Below are 18,877 nucleotides of genomic sequence, written 5' to 3' on the forward strand. Positions count from 1 at the left end.
GGTTGGAAGGGACCTTAAAGATCATCTAGTTCCTACCCCCTGCCATGAGCAGGGACACCTTCCACTAGACCAGGTTGCTCAAAGCCTCATCCAACCTGGCCTTAAACACTTCCAGGGAGGGGGCATCCACAGCTTCTCTGGGCAACCTGTTCCAGTGTCTGACCACCCTCACAGTGAAGAACTTCTTCCTAATATCTAATCTAAACCTGCCCTCTTCTAGTTTAAAGCCATTACCCCTTGTTCTGTCACTATCTGCCCTTGTAAAAAGTCCTTCCCCAGCTTTCTTGTAGGTACTGGAAGGCCTTATCGGTCTCCCTGGAGCCTTCTCTTCTCCAGGCTGAACAGCCCCAACTTTCTCAGCCTGTCCTCATAGGAGAGGTACAGTTCAAAAACATTAATATCAAGTTGTGCTGTTCAAAGTTCTACACAGCTCTTACAACTAGTCATGTTTTAATAAGATAATGCTTCAAAAGTCTAGATTTCTGATAAAAAGAATTAATCTCTCAATTTCAACTAGCTTTAAATAGACAAATGGCATAGATGTTTTCCTTATTTTAAGGAAAATTACATTCGAAGAATTAAAAAATTAAAAAACTTAATGAAAACTGAATAAAAAACCTTCCCAAACCAAACATGACACAGGTCTCACTATTCGTGCCAAAATTAGTAGTAATTTAACATGTACTTTTTAAACAAGTCACCTTTTCAACAGAATTAAGTACTGGGAAGAACAAGGACCCCATGAAATAAAAGGAAAGGTACCCCAGCAAGAAAGGTAATGTTTTCACTATTGAAACAGGCTTGGTACTCTAAAGAAAGACCCTAAATCTTTAGCTGGACTTCTTAGGAAAATCAAGTCAAACTCTCTCTGACAGCAAAGCACACAGAGCATTCACACAATACTAAACATACAAAGCTCTTCATATTCAGGCAATTTAACTAATCATTAGAATTAATTATTCCCAATAGTAATAGCCTCTCTGTCCTATGCAGACTCCTCTTGTATGGATGATGAGGTTGAGGTTAAAAACAAGGTAAGGAGCAAGAGCACAGAAAAACAGTTCTAACTCCCAAACCCCTCCTTCCAAGCCTCACCATAGAATTAGAGCTGAGGAACAACTGGGAAGCAAAGCAGAGCTCAAATCCAATTGCTCCCATGTACAAATCTCAAAAATCACTCCTATGTTGTTACTCTGATAAAATACCCAGATTATATCAGACACACATTCATATCTCCAATATGGATATTTGAAAATCCCAATCTTGCATTAAGCTTATATTACAGCAAAGGTCAGTTATCTTGTTACTTATTTACAAAAATAAAACCAATCAACTTCCTGTCTGATACAAACAAATCTGCACCTACAGAAATAATTCCCACAAAAGGCAAGCTTGTCTCTATTTTCCCTGAGCAAAATAAAATTTTATGCCTTTAAATGGCAAAAGATAATGCATTATCACATAAGGAAGATGAAAAAGGTATTTTCGTAACACAAGAAAACCAGTACAGTTTAATTAAAAAAAGGACTGTGTTTATAGCATTTATATACTTACTGCTCCAGAAAGCTGAAATCTTAATTTATGTTTCCAACTAGGTTTTTCAACTGGGTGATACTCAATGTCCCAGAACTGGGAGTAATCACCTTTATCTCTAGGTAAAAAGATTACAGCAACCTACCAAAACAAGAGAAAAAATTTGCAGAAGCTTATTAAAATAATTTATTCATCTTCACAATTGTACCTATGTAAAGTTACAGTTAAGACAGCACAAAACTTACACACTACCAAACATACATTCCATACACAGGTGATGTTGCATAGAACAATACAACTCATTCTCCTTTGCCCACGAGAGAGAATGTTCTGATTAAACAGGTTGTGCAAACAATCTCAAAAGAAATTTTAGTTCAGCTGATTTGCTTTAAGCAAAGTCAGCAAGTGCTTGCACAATTATTTCTACTAGTAAAATGAGGGAGAAGGGGAACAGGAGGAGAAATACAGGCAGCTGAAAGACAGCAATACCTTCCTTCATCTCTCAGCTAAGCTGTGAACAACCGTACTCCTCCAGTTCCAAGTCTGCAAGTACACTGTGCTACAATTACTAGAAGGCCTTAAATTCAAACCAACTTGCAGGCTATGCATTTCATCATCCTTGAAGGCCACCTAATGTAACAAAGGCTTGTCTCCGTGTAGTGCTATACCAGGTTAATTTAAGAGTAAACTTGCATTGTTCTCAGAGTTGGGGTTGGGGGAAGAAAGACAAGGGGAACAGCAGATTACAATAGATCATTACAACTATATCTAATTAACCAGATATTACCATATCCACTGCAAAAAAACCCAAATAATGATAGCACTGTACCTTGTCGGCTCCAGCCAAGAGCCTGACATGCCAATAACATAGATGTTATTTGAATAGGCCTGAACCAAGATGGCTAAAGCAAAGACAATTGTTTAAATTCAAATAATAGTTTTCAATATGTGACAGGTTCACTGGGCTAGCCCTCTCTCCCTTATGAAATACCTATGAAACTGGACAGAAGTTTTTAGGTCTTATAAATAGATTACAAATTACATGATAATAGAAATAATGCAGTTAAGGAATGTCACAATAATCCATGAAGATGAACAGATAGAATCAGCACTGAAGGAGAAGGTGAGGGACAGAAGCCCCACAGAAACCCATTCAGTATGTCCTTAGATGTGCTTTATAGTTGTGGTTACGAAACCCTCTACTGGCCAGGAGATAAAATTGTAAGTCAAATGAAATCAACTTTAGGAACAGACAACTGTTCATGAACAAGTATGACAAGACTGCTTCTAAGGAAGGGAAACCAGTTCTCTCACCAGTTTCATAAGAACACACTATTATTTGCGATTTTCTTGTGAATTTTTACAAAACATTTAAAAACAATTTTCTGTTCTAGAATAATTTATCTTTAAAAATCCCAAAACAAAACACATCACCACCACTGTGGCAAACTATAGATTGCATGAATTCTTAGAATCAACTCAGTTGCCATTATGACAGCTGTGGTAAGTAGATACTGACTACCTGATACACCTCAGAACATTTTATCATTATCAGATGGAGTATGACCAGCTTCAAAAGCTCAGCTGGTATTGCAGAGAATTTTTCATCTAAGATCCTATTTTACAATTGAGATACACTAAATGCTTGAAACATTTATAAATGTCAGTTTACCTTTTCTTCTCTGTGAGCTTCAAGAGTACCAGAAACACGGGAACATCTGAAAGCGGAGTAAGTAACCCTATAAACACAACCAGTTCCATCCACATCCTGTAAATAAAGTTACGAGTCAGATTCAGAACGTGAAAAGAAAAAAAAAACCAAAACAAATCCACACAAGAAACGCCCCCCCCACATCACACTTGCAAAGGACTGAAGAAAATACACCAAATCAAACTGATTCCAAATGAATAAATAATATTGAATCCCTTAAAGCAAATGAATAAAGACTAAAACTACTACAACATCTACGCAGTCACCATGACTTCTGACTTCCAGTTTAGAGATGGTGCACTGGCTGGAACATGGCATACTCGGTCTTCTGGGCTACAGTTAAGAGTGCTACATAACTGTTTTTCATCATTTCACATCAACAGACCATAATAATTCTAGCATAAAATCAAAATGACCATCACAGCATTTCATCCTATCAAAAAAAAAAAAAATTAAAAAAAGGGGGAGGTATTTACAAATATTAATGGTACAGCTACAGTAATTTCTCAGGTGACAGGAGTGTCATTCACATATCCTTGACTTAACTTGGACTACCTACAGAGGTGCCATGTACAGCATAATTCTAGCAGCAAAAGTCTCAAAACAAGGCAAGTCTAGCGTTCTGGAGCCAAAAGAGACACACATCTTTCATGTATGCTTGACTACTTAAAAGCATTCTGGATGATGATACTGGATGAGCACAAGCAAATTCTGTAAGCCAGCAAGTGAATCAGAAATTGTCCCAGAAAGCACCGATTGAGTCACAGTAAGGGAACATATTAGAGATGAAAAAAAAGAGTAAAACATTTCCCTGATACGGAGAGAAGCAAATAGAAACTTTGTAACTGAGTTCATGCTCAAACAGATATTCCTTGAGAGGATGGAGGGAAAAAGAGCAGCAGGAAAAGGAAAAAAGCCCAAGAAATTTGCATAAAACTACCAATGCAAGCATTCACTCACTTTAACATAGGGTGGTGCAAAAGATGACAAATGCCACTTCATGTTTTCGTCCCCTTTATTCTCCATTTCCAGGTAACTCTCTAAAGAGAAATATCAGACTAGTATATTAAATAACTTTGTTCAAATGTTTAAGTATCTTTAGTGGAAAGAGTTTAAAGAGAAACTATGTTTCAAGACACAATTAAGTTTAATGGAAACAGTTCTCATGATGCCAACTCCAAGAGCAGACTCGAACAAAACACACTGTCATAAAATTCTTGAAAGCATATACGAAAGAAATTTGGAAGCAAAGTCTTCTAGTGAAGAACCATATTGAAGATGCTTATAGGAAAAAAAGTGAGACCTAAATCTCACCCTCAATAACCCTAAAAGAATAATAGATAATCCTCTAAAAGAACCTGAAGCATATAACGTGGTGTTATGTGAACGAATTGCTGGTAGTAGGAAGCTTTTTATAAATGTGTAAAATGACAAATAGCAGGAAAATCTAAGTCACCTCCAACAGTCTCAGTTTACTGCATTCAGATTTTTGGCAGATACCTTCACATACCAGTGTACAAAAAAATACCAAAAAAACTCTATGAGATACCCACCTCCCCCCCAAGATATTATTTGACTGTTCAGGGAAAAAAAAAAACCTGACAGCACTCTCTGACATTATAAGAATATCCCAGCTTTGACAGTATCAATAAGCATATTTCACACCTTGAAATGTGCCTCTTGCCAAGAATCAATAGGACATTTGCAAGATCATCTCAGTCTAGAGCAGCACTTCAGGAAATTTAGCTGCATATATGTTATATGGGACATTTATAAAAACAGGAAAGGAAAGGAGTATTATATTATACTCCTTTTTCATAAGTGTAGTAAAAAACCTCACATATAATTGAGAAATTAACCTTTGAAAGTTCTAAAGACTGTTAAATAAAAATGTAGCATCAGTGAATCCTTTAAAAAATAAAAAATCCTCTTTACCTAGAAAAGAAAACGAAGCCCTGCCAAAAAATCTGGTGTCTAGATAATAGAATGATAATTTCACACAGTAATTTGGAGAATTTTAAGCATTACTGGAATTAAAAGTACAGACTGAGGATTTGAGATTCCTTTATCAAGAGTGTCCTCCTTGATTATGAAGTACAAGACAAGGATAGCCAGACTCATAGCTGACATTCCTATTGTCTTAAGGAAGAACATTTATTTCTCTGCTACATGCAGATAAATTATCTGACATCTTAGGGACACATACACAGATGAGGATAATAGGTCTACTGCAGAAGTCCATGACCCAAAAGAGCCTCAACAAAACACAGTACCTTCATAGTTCCCTCTTTGCCCAGGCACAGTATGATTGCATTCAACATAGTTGCTTAAGAAACTGGCAACTTACCTGTCTGTATGCAAACCTAGCTGTGGGGAAAAAGTGTGGCTATACTGCACAAGGAGAAGAAAAAAAAAATACTTCTGATAAGAGTTCCATCACAAGAAGTAACATTTCAAACTGAAGTCAGAAGAGAGGAACTGGTCAATCACATTTATCAGACTAAAAGAACAGAATAAAGTCAAAGCATTCAAGTTCCCAAACATGCAATACAATAAACAAAATCTCTGAACACAAGATATTACACGTTGCATTTACTAAGTAAAAAATATTACCTGAGCTTTGGCCAGGTGTTGTTTTAGGAAAAACAATGATTCTGTTCTTTATTTCAATTTTTGTTAGAGGGAGCACTGAGAGAGGTTTTGCCACATGAACAGTAGGACTTTCAGACTGTGGAGTAAACATAACACGCCTTCTAGCTGGAAAGTCTGCTCCAAACACGCTCTGTGCAACGGCCTCTCGAATCTGCACTTTAATAAACTTTTGCACAATTTGGAAAAAAAGAAAGATTTAATTAGTGAACATTGATATACTAACAAGTCAAATCATTTAGCTCTATTTCCTTGAGCTGCAAGAGCTCATGTTTTTCAGATTAACATTCCAACAGAGAAACAGTCTCATATGTTAAATCACCAGGTCTTCTCTAACTTCAGTTCACAAAGTGTAAAGATTCTAGGTCAAGTTTAATTTAGGAGAACAGGAAAATTTACTGAAAATTTGCTATCTAGACATTTTAATTCAATAGGAATAATATAAACTTGCTAAATTTAATTGACAACTCCTGTAATATTCTTTGCTGGCAGGAAATGGGAACAGGGATGCCTCACACAGAACAAGCTTTGTGTTCACTTCTGCTACATAATTAGTACTTCTAAAAAATTAATTTAATGCAAATAAAGTCTTAACATACTTTTTGCTTAATTTGATAGGCAGCAAAGAAATGGCAAAATTATTATCAACTACCAGATCTCTTACAATTTGATTGTTTTTGCTATATTCTCTACTTTTGTCCTAGTAGGTTTCTTCTCTTAAATGCTTTTCTCAGAGTAGAACATGACATAGTTAAATATGTTCAGTCTCCATTTCCTTCCCAACTCACTCTTTTCAAATCAGTTCACTATTTTTTAAGGCAGTTTCCAATTCTGCATCATTGGAATATAATACACCTTCCTCATCAAGAAGGAAAGTAGGTAGACATGTTTTATCCTTTCAGTATTTTTTATTTTTCTCTCCATGCATTGGAGAGAGAATACATACTGGCTGCAAAAAGAAAAATAAAAGGGGTTTTATTTCTTTGTAGATTACCAAGGAGTCTTTCCACTTTTACACTGATGAAAGAAGAAACTGTTGGCTTCATAAATTCTATTTATATGCCTTATTTTAATCAGGGAAAAGTCTTGGATTAAAATGCATGAAGAGCAAGAACCTGTTCTAGACATTCTTTATCAGAGACCTGCCAGTCAGAAGCTTAAGTTTACTTTAAGGGAGCTCAAAAGGAGCTACGGTGACTTGTCCAGGAACCTCCTTCAACTTCTTTTATTTTGAAGTATTACATAGACTACTTTTATATACGCATGTGTACATATATACACTCAGCTGTTCTAGAAAATGACACATAAGTCAGTGGTGGGTATACAGATGCAATTTTTTTGGCAATTCAGTCTAAGTGTTCACATCACAGTATTTCTTCAAAGATTAGTGAACTAAATCTCAGTTTGCAAAACAGCATCTTAACTACATTTATTCTTTTTTTTTTTTCTCCTTATAAGAGGACTTCACAAATTAGAGATAACAATGGAAGTTGACAGAACTGTTGTCTCATATCTAAAAGGTTTTAGCAACATTACTAACCCTTATCCAGCAAAATAAAAGAAACAGTTGCAATCTCAACTCTCAAGTAAGGCACGTACCTTTTGGCCATTATCACAATGGATAGAGATTAGGCCACTCCAAGGAATTAACGAAGGCTTTGTGGCAAGTGATGGATTAGGACTCACCAGAATTAGTGTACTGCTCCTAAAAAAAAATAAAAAAAAAAAATTAGCATGATCCTCATATTAGAATTAATATCTACAACAGATCGTACTAGCCCCCTCCCCCCCACAAAAAGGATGCACTTTAAGATAGCAAGTAAGTGAAGATAATATGGAGAGTTAAATTTAAGGTATTCAGATATTCAATATATTATCAAGCTTTAGTAGTCAGACACTTAACACTAACACACTTTATAAACCTGTAACTTATACAACATAAGGGGTCATAGGGAAAAAAGAAAGAGTAGATCTTACCTACTAACATAAACAACCAGCCAGGCCATGTAAAGCAGACATAGCACATTCCAGAAAAATAAGCTTCAATACTAGTCAACAGGGGACTTGCACTGTTTAAACAAAGTATACTGCACAAATTGCATTTCAATAATCTTTTAAACTAATTCTAGTTTTTGAGAAGCAGCTTGTTTCTTCCTCCCATGTAGAACTGATCTTGTGGGGGAAAAAAAATCCTTTCAATGTTATCAATGCTTTCTATAGTAGGGGAAGAGTCTAAATTCACTTGAAGCAGATATGGTATCACACAGTAATTTGACCAGTGACAACATAAATTCTGATTTACAATGTTCCATATTCTATACGAGAGACGTTTAAATAAAGGAAGGGAGAAAATAAGCAATGAAGTATTTAAAAAATGAGAACAATATCGCTGAAGGTCATTGGTTATGTGTTAGCAAAAGCACTCAAACTACACCTGAAAAATTAGCTTAAGATGTCATTAGCACAACACTTTGCATTTGAAAAGCTTAGTGTAAAACAAGATCAGTGGCCATAGGAAAGTCAGTTCCATAATCATTTTCACAATGGCCATCTCCACAAGCTTCAACTAACCAATGTTAATGGCCTTAAAATATTAAATCAGGGTACTGATATTTCCTTAAAGAATTGTGGGGTTTTTTTGACTCTCAGCAGTTTTCAGGATCTTCTAACTCATGGTGTTCTCTCTCATGTCCAAGCTGCATATGTGAGAACATGATTTACTAAGTACACACACTATCTGTTATCACAAACCATTTCACTGTCTTTGCTCCTACCAGCTTGTCTTTAACATTTACTGAAAACTTCTCTGGCAAATACAACTTGCATGGAGCCACAAACCATGTCTCTCAAAAGAGCCATATTCAACCTAAAGACACTACCTCTCAGTACTTTCATTGCCATGGAAAGGAGCAGAGCCTAGGGAAGAAACACTTTCCAAAGGCAGCTCTTGCAGCCTTTGGAGATTCCAGAAGTCCCTGCTCCAAAAGTGCAATTCCTTCCACAGCACTTACCAATACTCCCAACACTAAGGCACAGCAACTTATCAGAGCCCAGTTCATTTTGCCTCCACAAGAAAATCTCTTGGAATGCTACCAAATTCAGTAGGGACTCAGGACTTTACTATTCTACATTCAGGCAGGCTATAGGTTGCCTTTAGCTCATGCCATGTAACTTAAGGGGTTTAAGTCAAGGTGAAAGAGGGAGTGAACTTCTTGGTCTAGCAAGGCAGTCAGTCCTTGACCTTCTTTCATCATCACTGAGAAATCAGACCTTCTCTTTTGTGGCCTAAATCAGTTCAAGAATTCTGTCAGCCCCAGCCTTTGCAATGCATAGTATAAAAGATTCTGGCTGGCTCCTGTCCTGACAGGACGACTGCTCTTGGCACTGTAGGGAGATGGTCATGGAAAGCAGAAAAGTGGGCAAGTACAGCTTGCTGTGCTCAAGTCAGCTCTTCCCAGTAGTCTGCTTCCTACTTAGAGGCCTCCGTTCTTGATCCAAACTACTTACTTGGACTCAACATATGAGGTTTCAGCTCATTCTTTTCCAGTGAAGAGAATTAAAAATTATTTTAAAACATTTTAAACATTATTATTTAAATTATTTTAAAACATTTTAAAATTATGCAGTTCAAGAAATTTGCTTGCAGAAAGCCTTGAATTCTCTCTTTTAAGGAAATCATTCCACAGACAGTCCTGAGTTTAGGGTATGAGACACTAAAGATGTCCTTACTTTCATAGCTACTGGAAAGTTGTTCATTGTTATCTCTTTGAAGCTGTTGTTCTCAGCACTGACTGAATCTGCAAGGAGTGGCAGATATTCTAGACCTTCCAGAGAATCCTCTTCGTTTTGTTCTCACTAGCAGTGAAAGTTCCCCAGCAATACATCCAATAATTTACATCTACATGAATATGAAATTAAGTATTTAAATGTATCACATCTTGCACAGTGATGCAGGACTGAAAAGAAAGTATCTCCTTGGGGCAAACATCTACAAAGTTAAAGCAACTACTTAATTTTTTTCTTTTTCCCCTAAGCTGAGAATAGTTTAATAACAAGGTCTTAAAAGCCCTTCTGAACTGATGTTAAAAATATATAAATTTAGAAGTGAGAGGTGGTCAGAACTTCCAAGCATTTTATTGTGAAAGACTTCGCTGACATCCGTGAGAAGTCTCATACACACATGCATATTATGACTACTGTTCCAAAATACTGCTTATTAAGACACAGGTGACTCACAAGTCAAAGTCTGAGTGGCAAAAACCAGATTTGTTAGAATAATAATTAAAAAAAAGAACCACAACCAAGGTGTGATGAATATCAGCATATTTGCAAAAGAAAACGCTGTTCCCAGAAGAAAAGCATTCTATAAGAACAGTTATTTTGGGGGTTGTTTATTGGGGGATAGGGGGAGAAATCATCCTTTTTGTTTTTAAACACACATGTCATTTTTAAACAAAAAACTATTGTGAAAGGAGGTTTTTAAAATTGCAGCTTTGTTGACCATCCAGCTTCTGGAAAACTATGCCATAATAACAGCATTTTGAGGTACAGAAAACTCCTGACCTCCAGGTAACTGTTGGTGGCAGAACATTCCCTTTATACAGAGCTCTAAAAGGATATGGTCCTAAAATATAAAAGCTAGATTTGCATGTCAGCTGACAAACTAAATAAATTCCTAAAAACTAACTAAAATTCTTAAATTAACTAAATGCCTAAACTAACTAAGAATAAATTCCTCCAAAGTCTCACCACACTTGCACATGTAAAGGAAATCTATGAAAAGAAACTTACTCTGGTTCAATAACTCCATGTTGTGGGGTTATAGTAAGGCACTGAGCTGGCCATGAAAGCTCAAAAGTCAACATCCTATTAGAACTGTTGACAACTTGTACATGTCCAGTGTCCGCTGTTCCACCTGTAATACAAAAAAAAAAAAGCTATAAAAAGCTAACATGTACAAAAATTCACAGAAGTGCCCAAGATTCAGAGATACATCAATTAAGATGCATTTTCTACCCTATATTTACCTTCCCAATACTTTAAATTCTTCACAGGGATGCAGTGCATATTATATGTATACACAGAGCACACTACCTTTGACACTTGAATCAAAACTGTGTTCAAACCAAGTTTACTGTTTAGATGTAAAGCTAATGCAGCAAGATTGTTGGCCAGGCTTTATTTCCTAACACAAAATAATTACAAATGCAGTATGCAGCACAGTTATTTTAATACTAGAATGGTTATTTTATTAACTTCAAAAAAATACTTACTAATAGAAGGAGATGTCAAAATCAAGTACTCAGGTTTAACAGTCCAAGTCTGTTGAGTGTCTGATTTATTCTGAACCAGATCATCTGTTTTTACAGGTAATGGAGGACCCTGAGGTCCTTTAACAGGAAGAACATCCAAAGTTGTATTGATATGTCTGACAGAGTTCTCAAATCTGAAAATAAGATTGCATTAAGCAAAAGTAGTAATAAAAATAACTTAAGCATAATTATAATAGTCTACCTTTAGTATTTATCAAAATTTAGTACTGATATACAATGTTCTTTACATGGGCCTTCAATTTAATTAAATTCTTCATTATTCAAAAAAATTAATTCAGGAGCTACATCATGACATTGCTGTTTCATAGATTGTTAGAAGTGGAAGGTACCGTTCAGAATGGAAGGTACTAAAATAAACAATTATCTTCAGGTAATAATAAAAAGTAAAATGCTTTCTCTATACATATTTTATTCAGATGAAGAAGGTGCTCCAGAGAGAAATAAGGCAATGTAAGTTGTGTTCCACAGAACGCTGGACTTTAGGAGAGACCTCTGGAGATCACCTAGTCCAACACCCCTGCTCAAAGCAGGGTCAGCTACAGCAGGTTACTCAGGACATTGTCCAGTCAGGTTTTTAATTTCTCCACAAATTAAGACTTTACAACCTCTCTGGGTAACCTGTTCCAGTGTCTGACCAAAAAAAAAAAAAAAAAAAAAAAAAAAAAAAAAAAAAGAAAACCCTCTTTCTCATGTTTAAATTGAGTTTCTTGCATTTTAGTTGCTGTCCATTGCCTCTTGTCCTGTTATTAGACACCACTTGGAAGACTGTCTTTCTCTTCTTCACTTCCCCATCAGGTATTTATACACATCGATAAGATCCTCCCTCCACTCAAGGCTTCTCTGCTCAACACTAAACAAACCCAGCTCTTAGTCTCTCCTTGCAAGACAGATGCTCCAATCCCTTCATTATCTTCACAGCCTAGCATTTCACACCTTTGCTTGCAAAATACATGGCAGATAAGCTCACATATGTAAACTAGGAAGCTATTTTAGAATTCAGCATATTTTCTTAAGTTAAAAGCTTAACTCACAAGAAGTTTGATTTTACATTCTAAAATAAAAGCAGAAAGCAAAAATTAAAGAAAAAATAGATAACTTTTGCTCCATAAAACATCGTGCAAACATACAGCTCCTTCTATTAATTCTACTTCTACTTTTAATGCTTCAGAGAATCCTGGCTCGGTGCAGGACAGCTGAACTAGTATGTCTGAGAATTCATCCTTTAAGATAGCAATGAAACCAGGAACCGATTACATAATTCCTTGCCATGGAATTTCCTAATAGTTAGATTACTAGTTAACACATTCAGATCTCTTCTAAGAAATACAGTCTACTCAGAAAATGAAGATCATGACGCTTAGCAAGGGAATAAATTCAAATCTAGGATAACTTATAATGCTATTGAGTGGAAAAAACAAACAAATTGCAACCACTCAGTAAGAGAAATATCCTGCTTGCTGCTGCAGATACTTGTTTCCAACCTCTAGCTTCACAATCCCACTATGCCTGACAAACAACTTGCTAGCCAACAAATCCGTCAAGTGTCCCAAAGTGTTCAGCATCTAGACTTCAACAGGTACAAGCAATTCCAAGACAACATCTACAAACGTAAATGTTAAACACAACAGGAGTAGGCAGGGCTCTTTCTTCATCTATGTAACAGGATCTTGAGAAGAAAAAACATAAAGACCCAAGAAACAACCTATATAAATATATTCCCTATAGTGTTAAAGTTAACCCATCTTTATTTTGTTTTTATGCTACGCAACCTTAAGTAGTACTTGTACAGTGTTTGGACATTTCTTTCTCTATTGAGGGCTCTAAACATTACAGTAACCTGTTTAAATAAAAGCAACAGGTCCATCTTAAAGACGAAGTCTCTGCCAGTCCTCCAAAGAAATCCTCCCAGTAATGGACCAATTCATCTGAGGGAGCAACAGGGATGGGAGTAGCCACAACAGTGATCATTCTTTTGATGAGTACAGTACACACTACACAGAAAGGCTGGCATAAAGGCTGGACAAGGAAAAGGCTACTAAGCCTTCATAATATATCTCTATTTCCATCTGAGACATCAAAAATTCATTACAAGGAACAAATGGTTATAGTCCTATTAGGACTACAACAACAAATGCACTTTGGAAGTGCCTATGGAAGAAAAACCAGGTTTTTCAGATACAGAATAGGAAGTTACAGATAAAGTGAATGGTGTCAGTTGAGGGAATAGTTTGATTTTTATCATAACAGTTTAAACAGACTACATAAAGAGAAATAGTGAGAAGAGCCACCTAGATATTCACTGGAGCCATTCTTATTAAGGAGACAGCTCTTTCACTCGTAAAGCAAGTAAATTTTCATCACTGACATTAAAATCTTCAATGCAAGGAGATGCACTTCAGTTAGGTGTTATTTGACAGTTAGCCTTGTAGTTACATTACCTGTCTGATTCCACATGATGTCCAGGAGACTCCTGAAATCCATCCTGATCACAAGTGGCATATCCAACCACAGAAAGGATAACCTTTCGCATATTTGTGTAGAAAAGATGGATATCATTTGTCCCCCGTGGGATATCACATACTGAAAATCAGAGTAATAGAACAATTCTAATAAGAACAAATCTATAACATTCAGAAATTGCACAACAGATATTTAGGATATAGATCTAGTTAACAATCTGTTGGTTATGATATCCTAGATCATTCAAAAAATTACTTAATACAAGTTCAGTTATCAGGCATAAATCAACATTAACATGAGATGTAACATATGAATCTAAACACACACCAATGAACTTTTTAACTATAAGATAGGTATTTTACACCTTCATACAAACGGTATATACTAATGTGATTCCATGTCAAATTAAAGTTTTACTTTTTTTGCCCTGACAAGACTAATACACTCCTAAGGCTTCACAGAAAGAGAGTCAACTTGAGAAGTTATTTTTCATTTACTCAGTCTATTCAGTCTAACCTTCATTACTTAATTCATAATACCTGTAAATATCCAAAAAGGTCAGGAGTATAAGAATATTATTTAAAAATAAGTTGTTTCATCAAAATGTTAAATAATCAAATCAAAGTTCTCTCCTTTGCTTTGAGCCTTTTCATGTTGCATAGATAGAATGAAGAAGTGAACACGTCTCACACAGGATACATTTGATTCAAACATTATTTCCTTTGCTGCATAGTAGATACCAGGGACAATTATTAATATTTGTATATAGCTTCTACTATTCAGCTACAGCTAAGACAGAGAAACATCTGTTGTGGAAGCATTTTCAGTTAGAATTTACATGCATCCAGTGTGGTGGGTTTAGCATATAAAGCATTTAGATGTTGAAAAAGTAATTAACTTTTCACCTAAAAGATAGCATCTTACATAAAAGAAAAAAAAAACCCAACATATTTCTTAATTCTAGGTATTATTATTAGTTCCTAGAAAATATTTGACTTATGAGAACATGTAACAAAAAAAACTTGTGGATATTCCCACTGATAGGTTGGTGAACATTGTGTAAAATAAGATTGTACTATTCACACTGGACATCACTGGGTGACAAGAAGACAAAGAAGGGCTTGAAAATTGTGTCATTGTTAAAATGAGTAAGAATAACCTAGTTTACTTTTCTAAGAGCTACTCTTCCAGCATCCCTCCTTGAAGGCATATCTGCAGCGTCATACACATCTGTCTCCTAGTTTTTTGGCAGTAACTAAGTCTTAATCTCAAATTTATTGAGTACAGAAAGCAGTACATAAGAGGGCAAGGATCTTTTACATCCAAGATAAATAAGTTTGCGTAAATAAAACAACTGTGACCAAATAGGGAACAATAAGCTTTATTTCACAAATTCAGGAAATTATGCTCTCAAAAAGAGACAGAAAAACATTAAGATGCAAAAGGAAGACATTGTTATCTACAGAAAGAAAAAAAAAATAAGCTAACATTAGCAAAACTCTAGTAATAAGGCAATAAGATAATCAAGGACGTCTAGGCTCTAATACTGTTCATGACACAGGATTGGATAGTTTGGGGGGGGGGCAAGGGTATTGTTTTATTTGTGGGTTTTTTGTGGTTTGTGGAGTATTTTTAGGGGGTGAGTTGTTTTTGTTTCTAAGGACACCTTACAGGATTGAAAAGTTGGGGAGTGGGGGGGGTGGTTTATTTGGTTTTTTGGTGGTTTGTGGGGTTTTTTTAAGGGAGTGGGTTGGTTTTGTCTTTAAGGACACCTTTACAATATACTGCATTCTTTTATAATAAATTCCTCGCTAACACAAACAAAAGAACAACAACAAAAAATTAAGTTATTTAATTTGGGAAAGGAAATTATATTTTAATGTCAGCAAAGGTGTCTGCCTCTCAATTTTCAGATATAAATTATATCTGCGTACAAGAAACTGAACACTTCTCAATTATTAATAATAAGGCAACTACTCTCCAAACAAACAGCATTTTCAATGCTATAAAATTCACAGACTGGGGTTGTATTTTGCTAGGAGGAAAGTACAGTAAATTGTTTACATAGACAGGCATTGAATGAAAGACAGTGAGTTCCATTCAAATTGAGAATTTTGCTTCTACATTTAAACAAAACAAACAAAAAAAAAAAAGGAAAAATAACTAGTATCCAGGCCTAAAAGCACATTTTTCCACCTGAAAACAACTATTACATTTTTCTTTCAACAAGTCTTATGCTTACCTTCTGTCACAAGCTGCTCCCCTTGAAATTCTTCATCAAATACAATGTTTCTCAATAAGCTGTTTTCTGGGATTATGTGTTTTTCTACCTCAGGTTTATACATCATAGCTCTGTAAAAGAGATAAAGAAACAAGAGTAAATTACAAAAAGTATTGGAAACAACAATTTGAAAAGATAGATAAGATTGGTAAGAATCCAGCATAATTTTAACCTTATCATTTCTCAAATACTCCAAGCTCAAGTTTTTGAGCATTTGTTTAAAACTGAAATATCTTCATGATCTTAAAATGGCTAAAGACATACCCTCTCTACTAATGCACAGTTAAAGGAACCACTGAAATAATGGCTGCCAGACACTTGTCTCCAAGATACCTGTTCTCTGCTGTCAGTCAAACCTACCTACATTTCTGGTAAGTACATCAGGCATCTGAGTGATTTTTCAATCACCACAGGAAGGAGAATGCTATTTTGGTTGTAAGTGAAAGCCTTTTGAAGGGAAAAATTGATTAGTCAATGGCAGAGTGGAAGCAGGTGCCAGCCAACAGCAGAAACGTGGAGTCAAGGAATGTGACTGCCAACAGGACAGAGAAAGACAGGGCGGTATAGCAATATAAATAGTCCTGTGTAAAATGGGAAGCTACAGACCAGTAAGAGGAAACCTGGCACTCACATAGTGTCAGAACCATGAAGGTGGAAACTACTAACACTCAGGTCTAAGGTACATACCAGGCTGCTGACTACATACATTTTTGGAGTAAGGAACTTGAGCCACAAGTTGTCAGACTAGGCAGATTACTCACGTCACATTCCTGCCCCTAAATTCCAAATCATGTTCTCATTCTAGTACACAACTGCAGAATGGAGTTTGACTGGCTTACAATACTTAAACATTTTAAGAAATAAGCATCTCTTTCAAATTATCAAGGGAGACTTCAGAGAAGCTTCCACCAAGAAACAACCAACTAGACCACCATATTCAAGAACCAAATGCTATATCCGCTGACTAATAAAATCAGCAGTAAATAATTTCACTCACATACCAATGTCCACAGTCCAAATAAAAAAAAAGTTTCCAACACTACCTACATAGGTGCACCAAGCTTCTCAATGGGTTTTCTGTTGATCAGTATATCAAAGCTTTTATCTAAATAGTTTTGCCTTTTGAGAAGTATTCAATTATATGCATTATCATTGAACAAAAGAGTTCATACAAAAATCAGTAACAACAATCTTCTGAGATATCTAAGAGAAGTCAATTTTCTATCAAGAATGTCACAAATGCAGATATTCCATTAGCTTTTTATTCAAAGTCATACAGTTAAATCAGCTATGTTTAACACTTTATTTGGATAACACTAAATACAATGACTTTCATAAAGTTTCAGGCAAGCGTGTTTAAAAGCAGTAGTGAAATAATGCCATTCTGAATTTTGCACTGAATGATCATCAGCACCTTAGTACTCTGCCAATTCTTAACACTTTGCATTACCACTATACACCATACACAGCAGAAGTCAAAAGTGACACTTATGTCATTAAAAGCAGAGTACACCATTTTTGTCCGTTTGAGTTATGCAAATGGAATGCAGAGTAACATAGCCTTTATTTAAGCTCACTAAGATATAGTCGACAAATTTCATCAGTGTTACTGGCATATGTGGACGTTATTGCTCTCACACACAATCTATTCAAACACTGTCTTCATCAACAGAAGTAAGATATAGTCGACAAATTTCATCAGTGTGTTACTGGCATATGTGGACATTATTGCTCTCACACACAAATCTATTCAAACACTGTCTTCATCAACAGAATTCAGCAAACCAAGATGCAAATCTTGTTCAAAAATTAATACTACTGAATTTCAGTACTACTCCTTTCATGAGCCTTTTCTTTAAAAAACAAAGCTACATACATGTTAGAAAGAGAGATATCAAGATAGAACACAACTCTCTTCCAATAAAAAAAAAAGCAAAAATCTTCCCTCAAATCCAACACACTCAAATTCAAGAATGTAAAAAGAAAATAAAACCCCTAACTAGGATTTTTAGCTACAGTATGTAAACAAAACCACAGATAAACAAACCAAATCCCCAAACGAGCTACCAGATGTAAGGCTTACTAGAGCTCTCCAAATCGTTCTGATTTGCTCTTGCTATTTTTGGAAGCATGCTAAAACCATACTCATGGTAGAACTCACCTCTAGTTTTAACTTTTTATTAAGCATCTACCTCTGTTACAATAGCGAAGTACATCTTACCTACGATACTGCTGCCTAGAAACTTCATCTCCACAAAAAAAACATACTGTTGATAGCAATGCGTTTGTTCTATTGAAGTTCTTTTCATTTTCCATTGGATTCCATGTTATAGTAATCATCTGACAAAATGAATAGACAACATACTCAGAAAAAAAATCTTATTGTTAGTCCTAACATTTAGAATGTGAGTTAACAAATTACTGCAATACAAGTGAAACAGGATTTAACACAAGTTAAGTGATATTTTAATAAAGAAATGCTCAAGACACACTCTCATTGATCACATTTATTTTAATTTAAATTAATAAAACTTGCTCAGAATCAGGTATTATACTTACTTCATGTGTTCCTTCTCTTAGTACGAACTTCTCTGGAGATACCGTCATCACCTGAGGATCCATAACTGTTTTTGTCCGTAGGTTTGCAAAGCACAGTGCTCTAACATAGGCAGCTCGAGAACCTGTATTTCTTATGCGGAAGGAAGTTTTCCTTAACCTTGCAGGTAACAATCCATCCAGTGTTACCATGTAACTATCTGACAATTTTTTAACATTTTCTAAAGTTATATTGCTTGTTCCTCCATATCCAGATAACGGTATCTGGGAAAGGGAAAAAAAGAAAAACAATCACACACACACAAAAAAAAGCACTTCAAATGAGAGAGAGCTTCTTACTAAAGCTTCTGTACA

The 18,877-nt window shown here is 35.6% G+C and overlaps 1 protein-coding gene across 1 annotated transcript in view; it reads right to left on the reverse strand.

Moving 5' to 3' along the window:
* The window catches only part of CEP192 (centrosomal protein 192), a 69,526-nt gene that overhangs the window by 9,439 nt on the left and 41,210 nt on the right, over positions 1 to 18,877 (reverse strand). The window contains exons 29-39 of the mRNA XM_029085977.1: positions 18,527 to 18,787; positions 18,189 to 18,307; positions 15,929 to 16,038; positions 13,665 to 13,806; positions 11,167 to 11,339; positions 10,685 to 10,808; positions 7,493 to 7,598; positions 5,858 to 6,062; positions 4,205 to 4,284; positions 3,206 to 3,301; positions 1,555 to 1,674 (exon numbers count right to left, since the gene is read on the reverse strand). Coding sequence (XP_028941810.1) covers positions 1,555 to 1,674; positions 3,206 to 3,301; positions 4,205 to 4,284; positions 5,858 to 6,062; positions 7,493 to 7,598; positions 10,685 to 10,808; positions 11,167 to 11,339; positions 13,665 to 13,806; positions 15,929 to 16,038; positions 18,189 to 18,307; positions 18,527 to 18,787 — 1,536 coding nt within the window. The remainder of the gene's footprint in view (positions 1 to 1,554; positions 1,675 to 3,205; positions 3,302 to 4,204; positions 4,285 to 5,857; positions 6,063 to 7,492; positions 7,599 to 10,684; positions 10,809 to 11,166; positions 11,340 to 13,664; positions 13,807 to 15,928; positions 16,039 to 18,188; positions 18,308 to 18,526; positions 18,788 to 18,877) is intronic.

Source organism: Antrostomus carolinensis, unplaced genomic scaffold (assembly GCF_000700745.2).
Source record: "Antrostomus carolinensis isolate BGI_N321 unplaced genomic scaffold, ASM70074v2 scaffold5627, whole genome shotgun sequence".
In the NCBI taxonomy this organism is placed as follows: domain Eukaryota; kingdom Metazoa; phylum Chordata; class Aves; order Caprimulgiformes; family Caprimulgidae; genus Antrostomus; species Antrostomus carolinensis.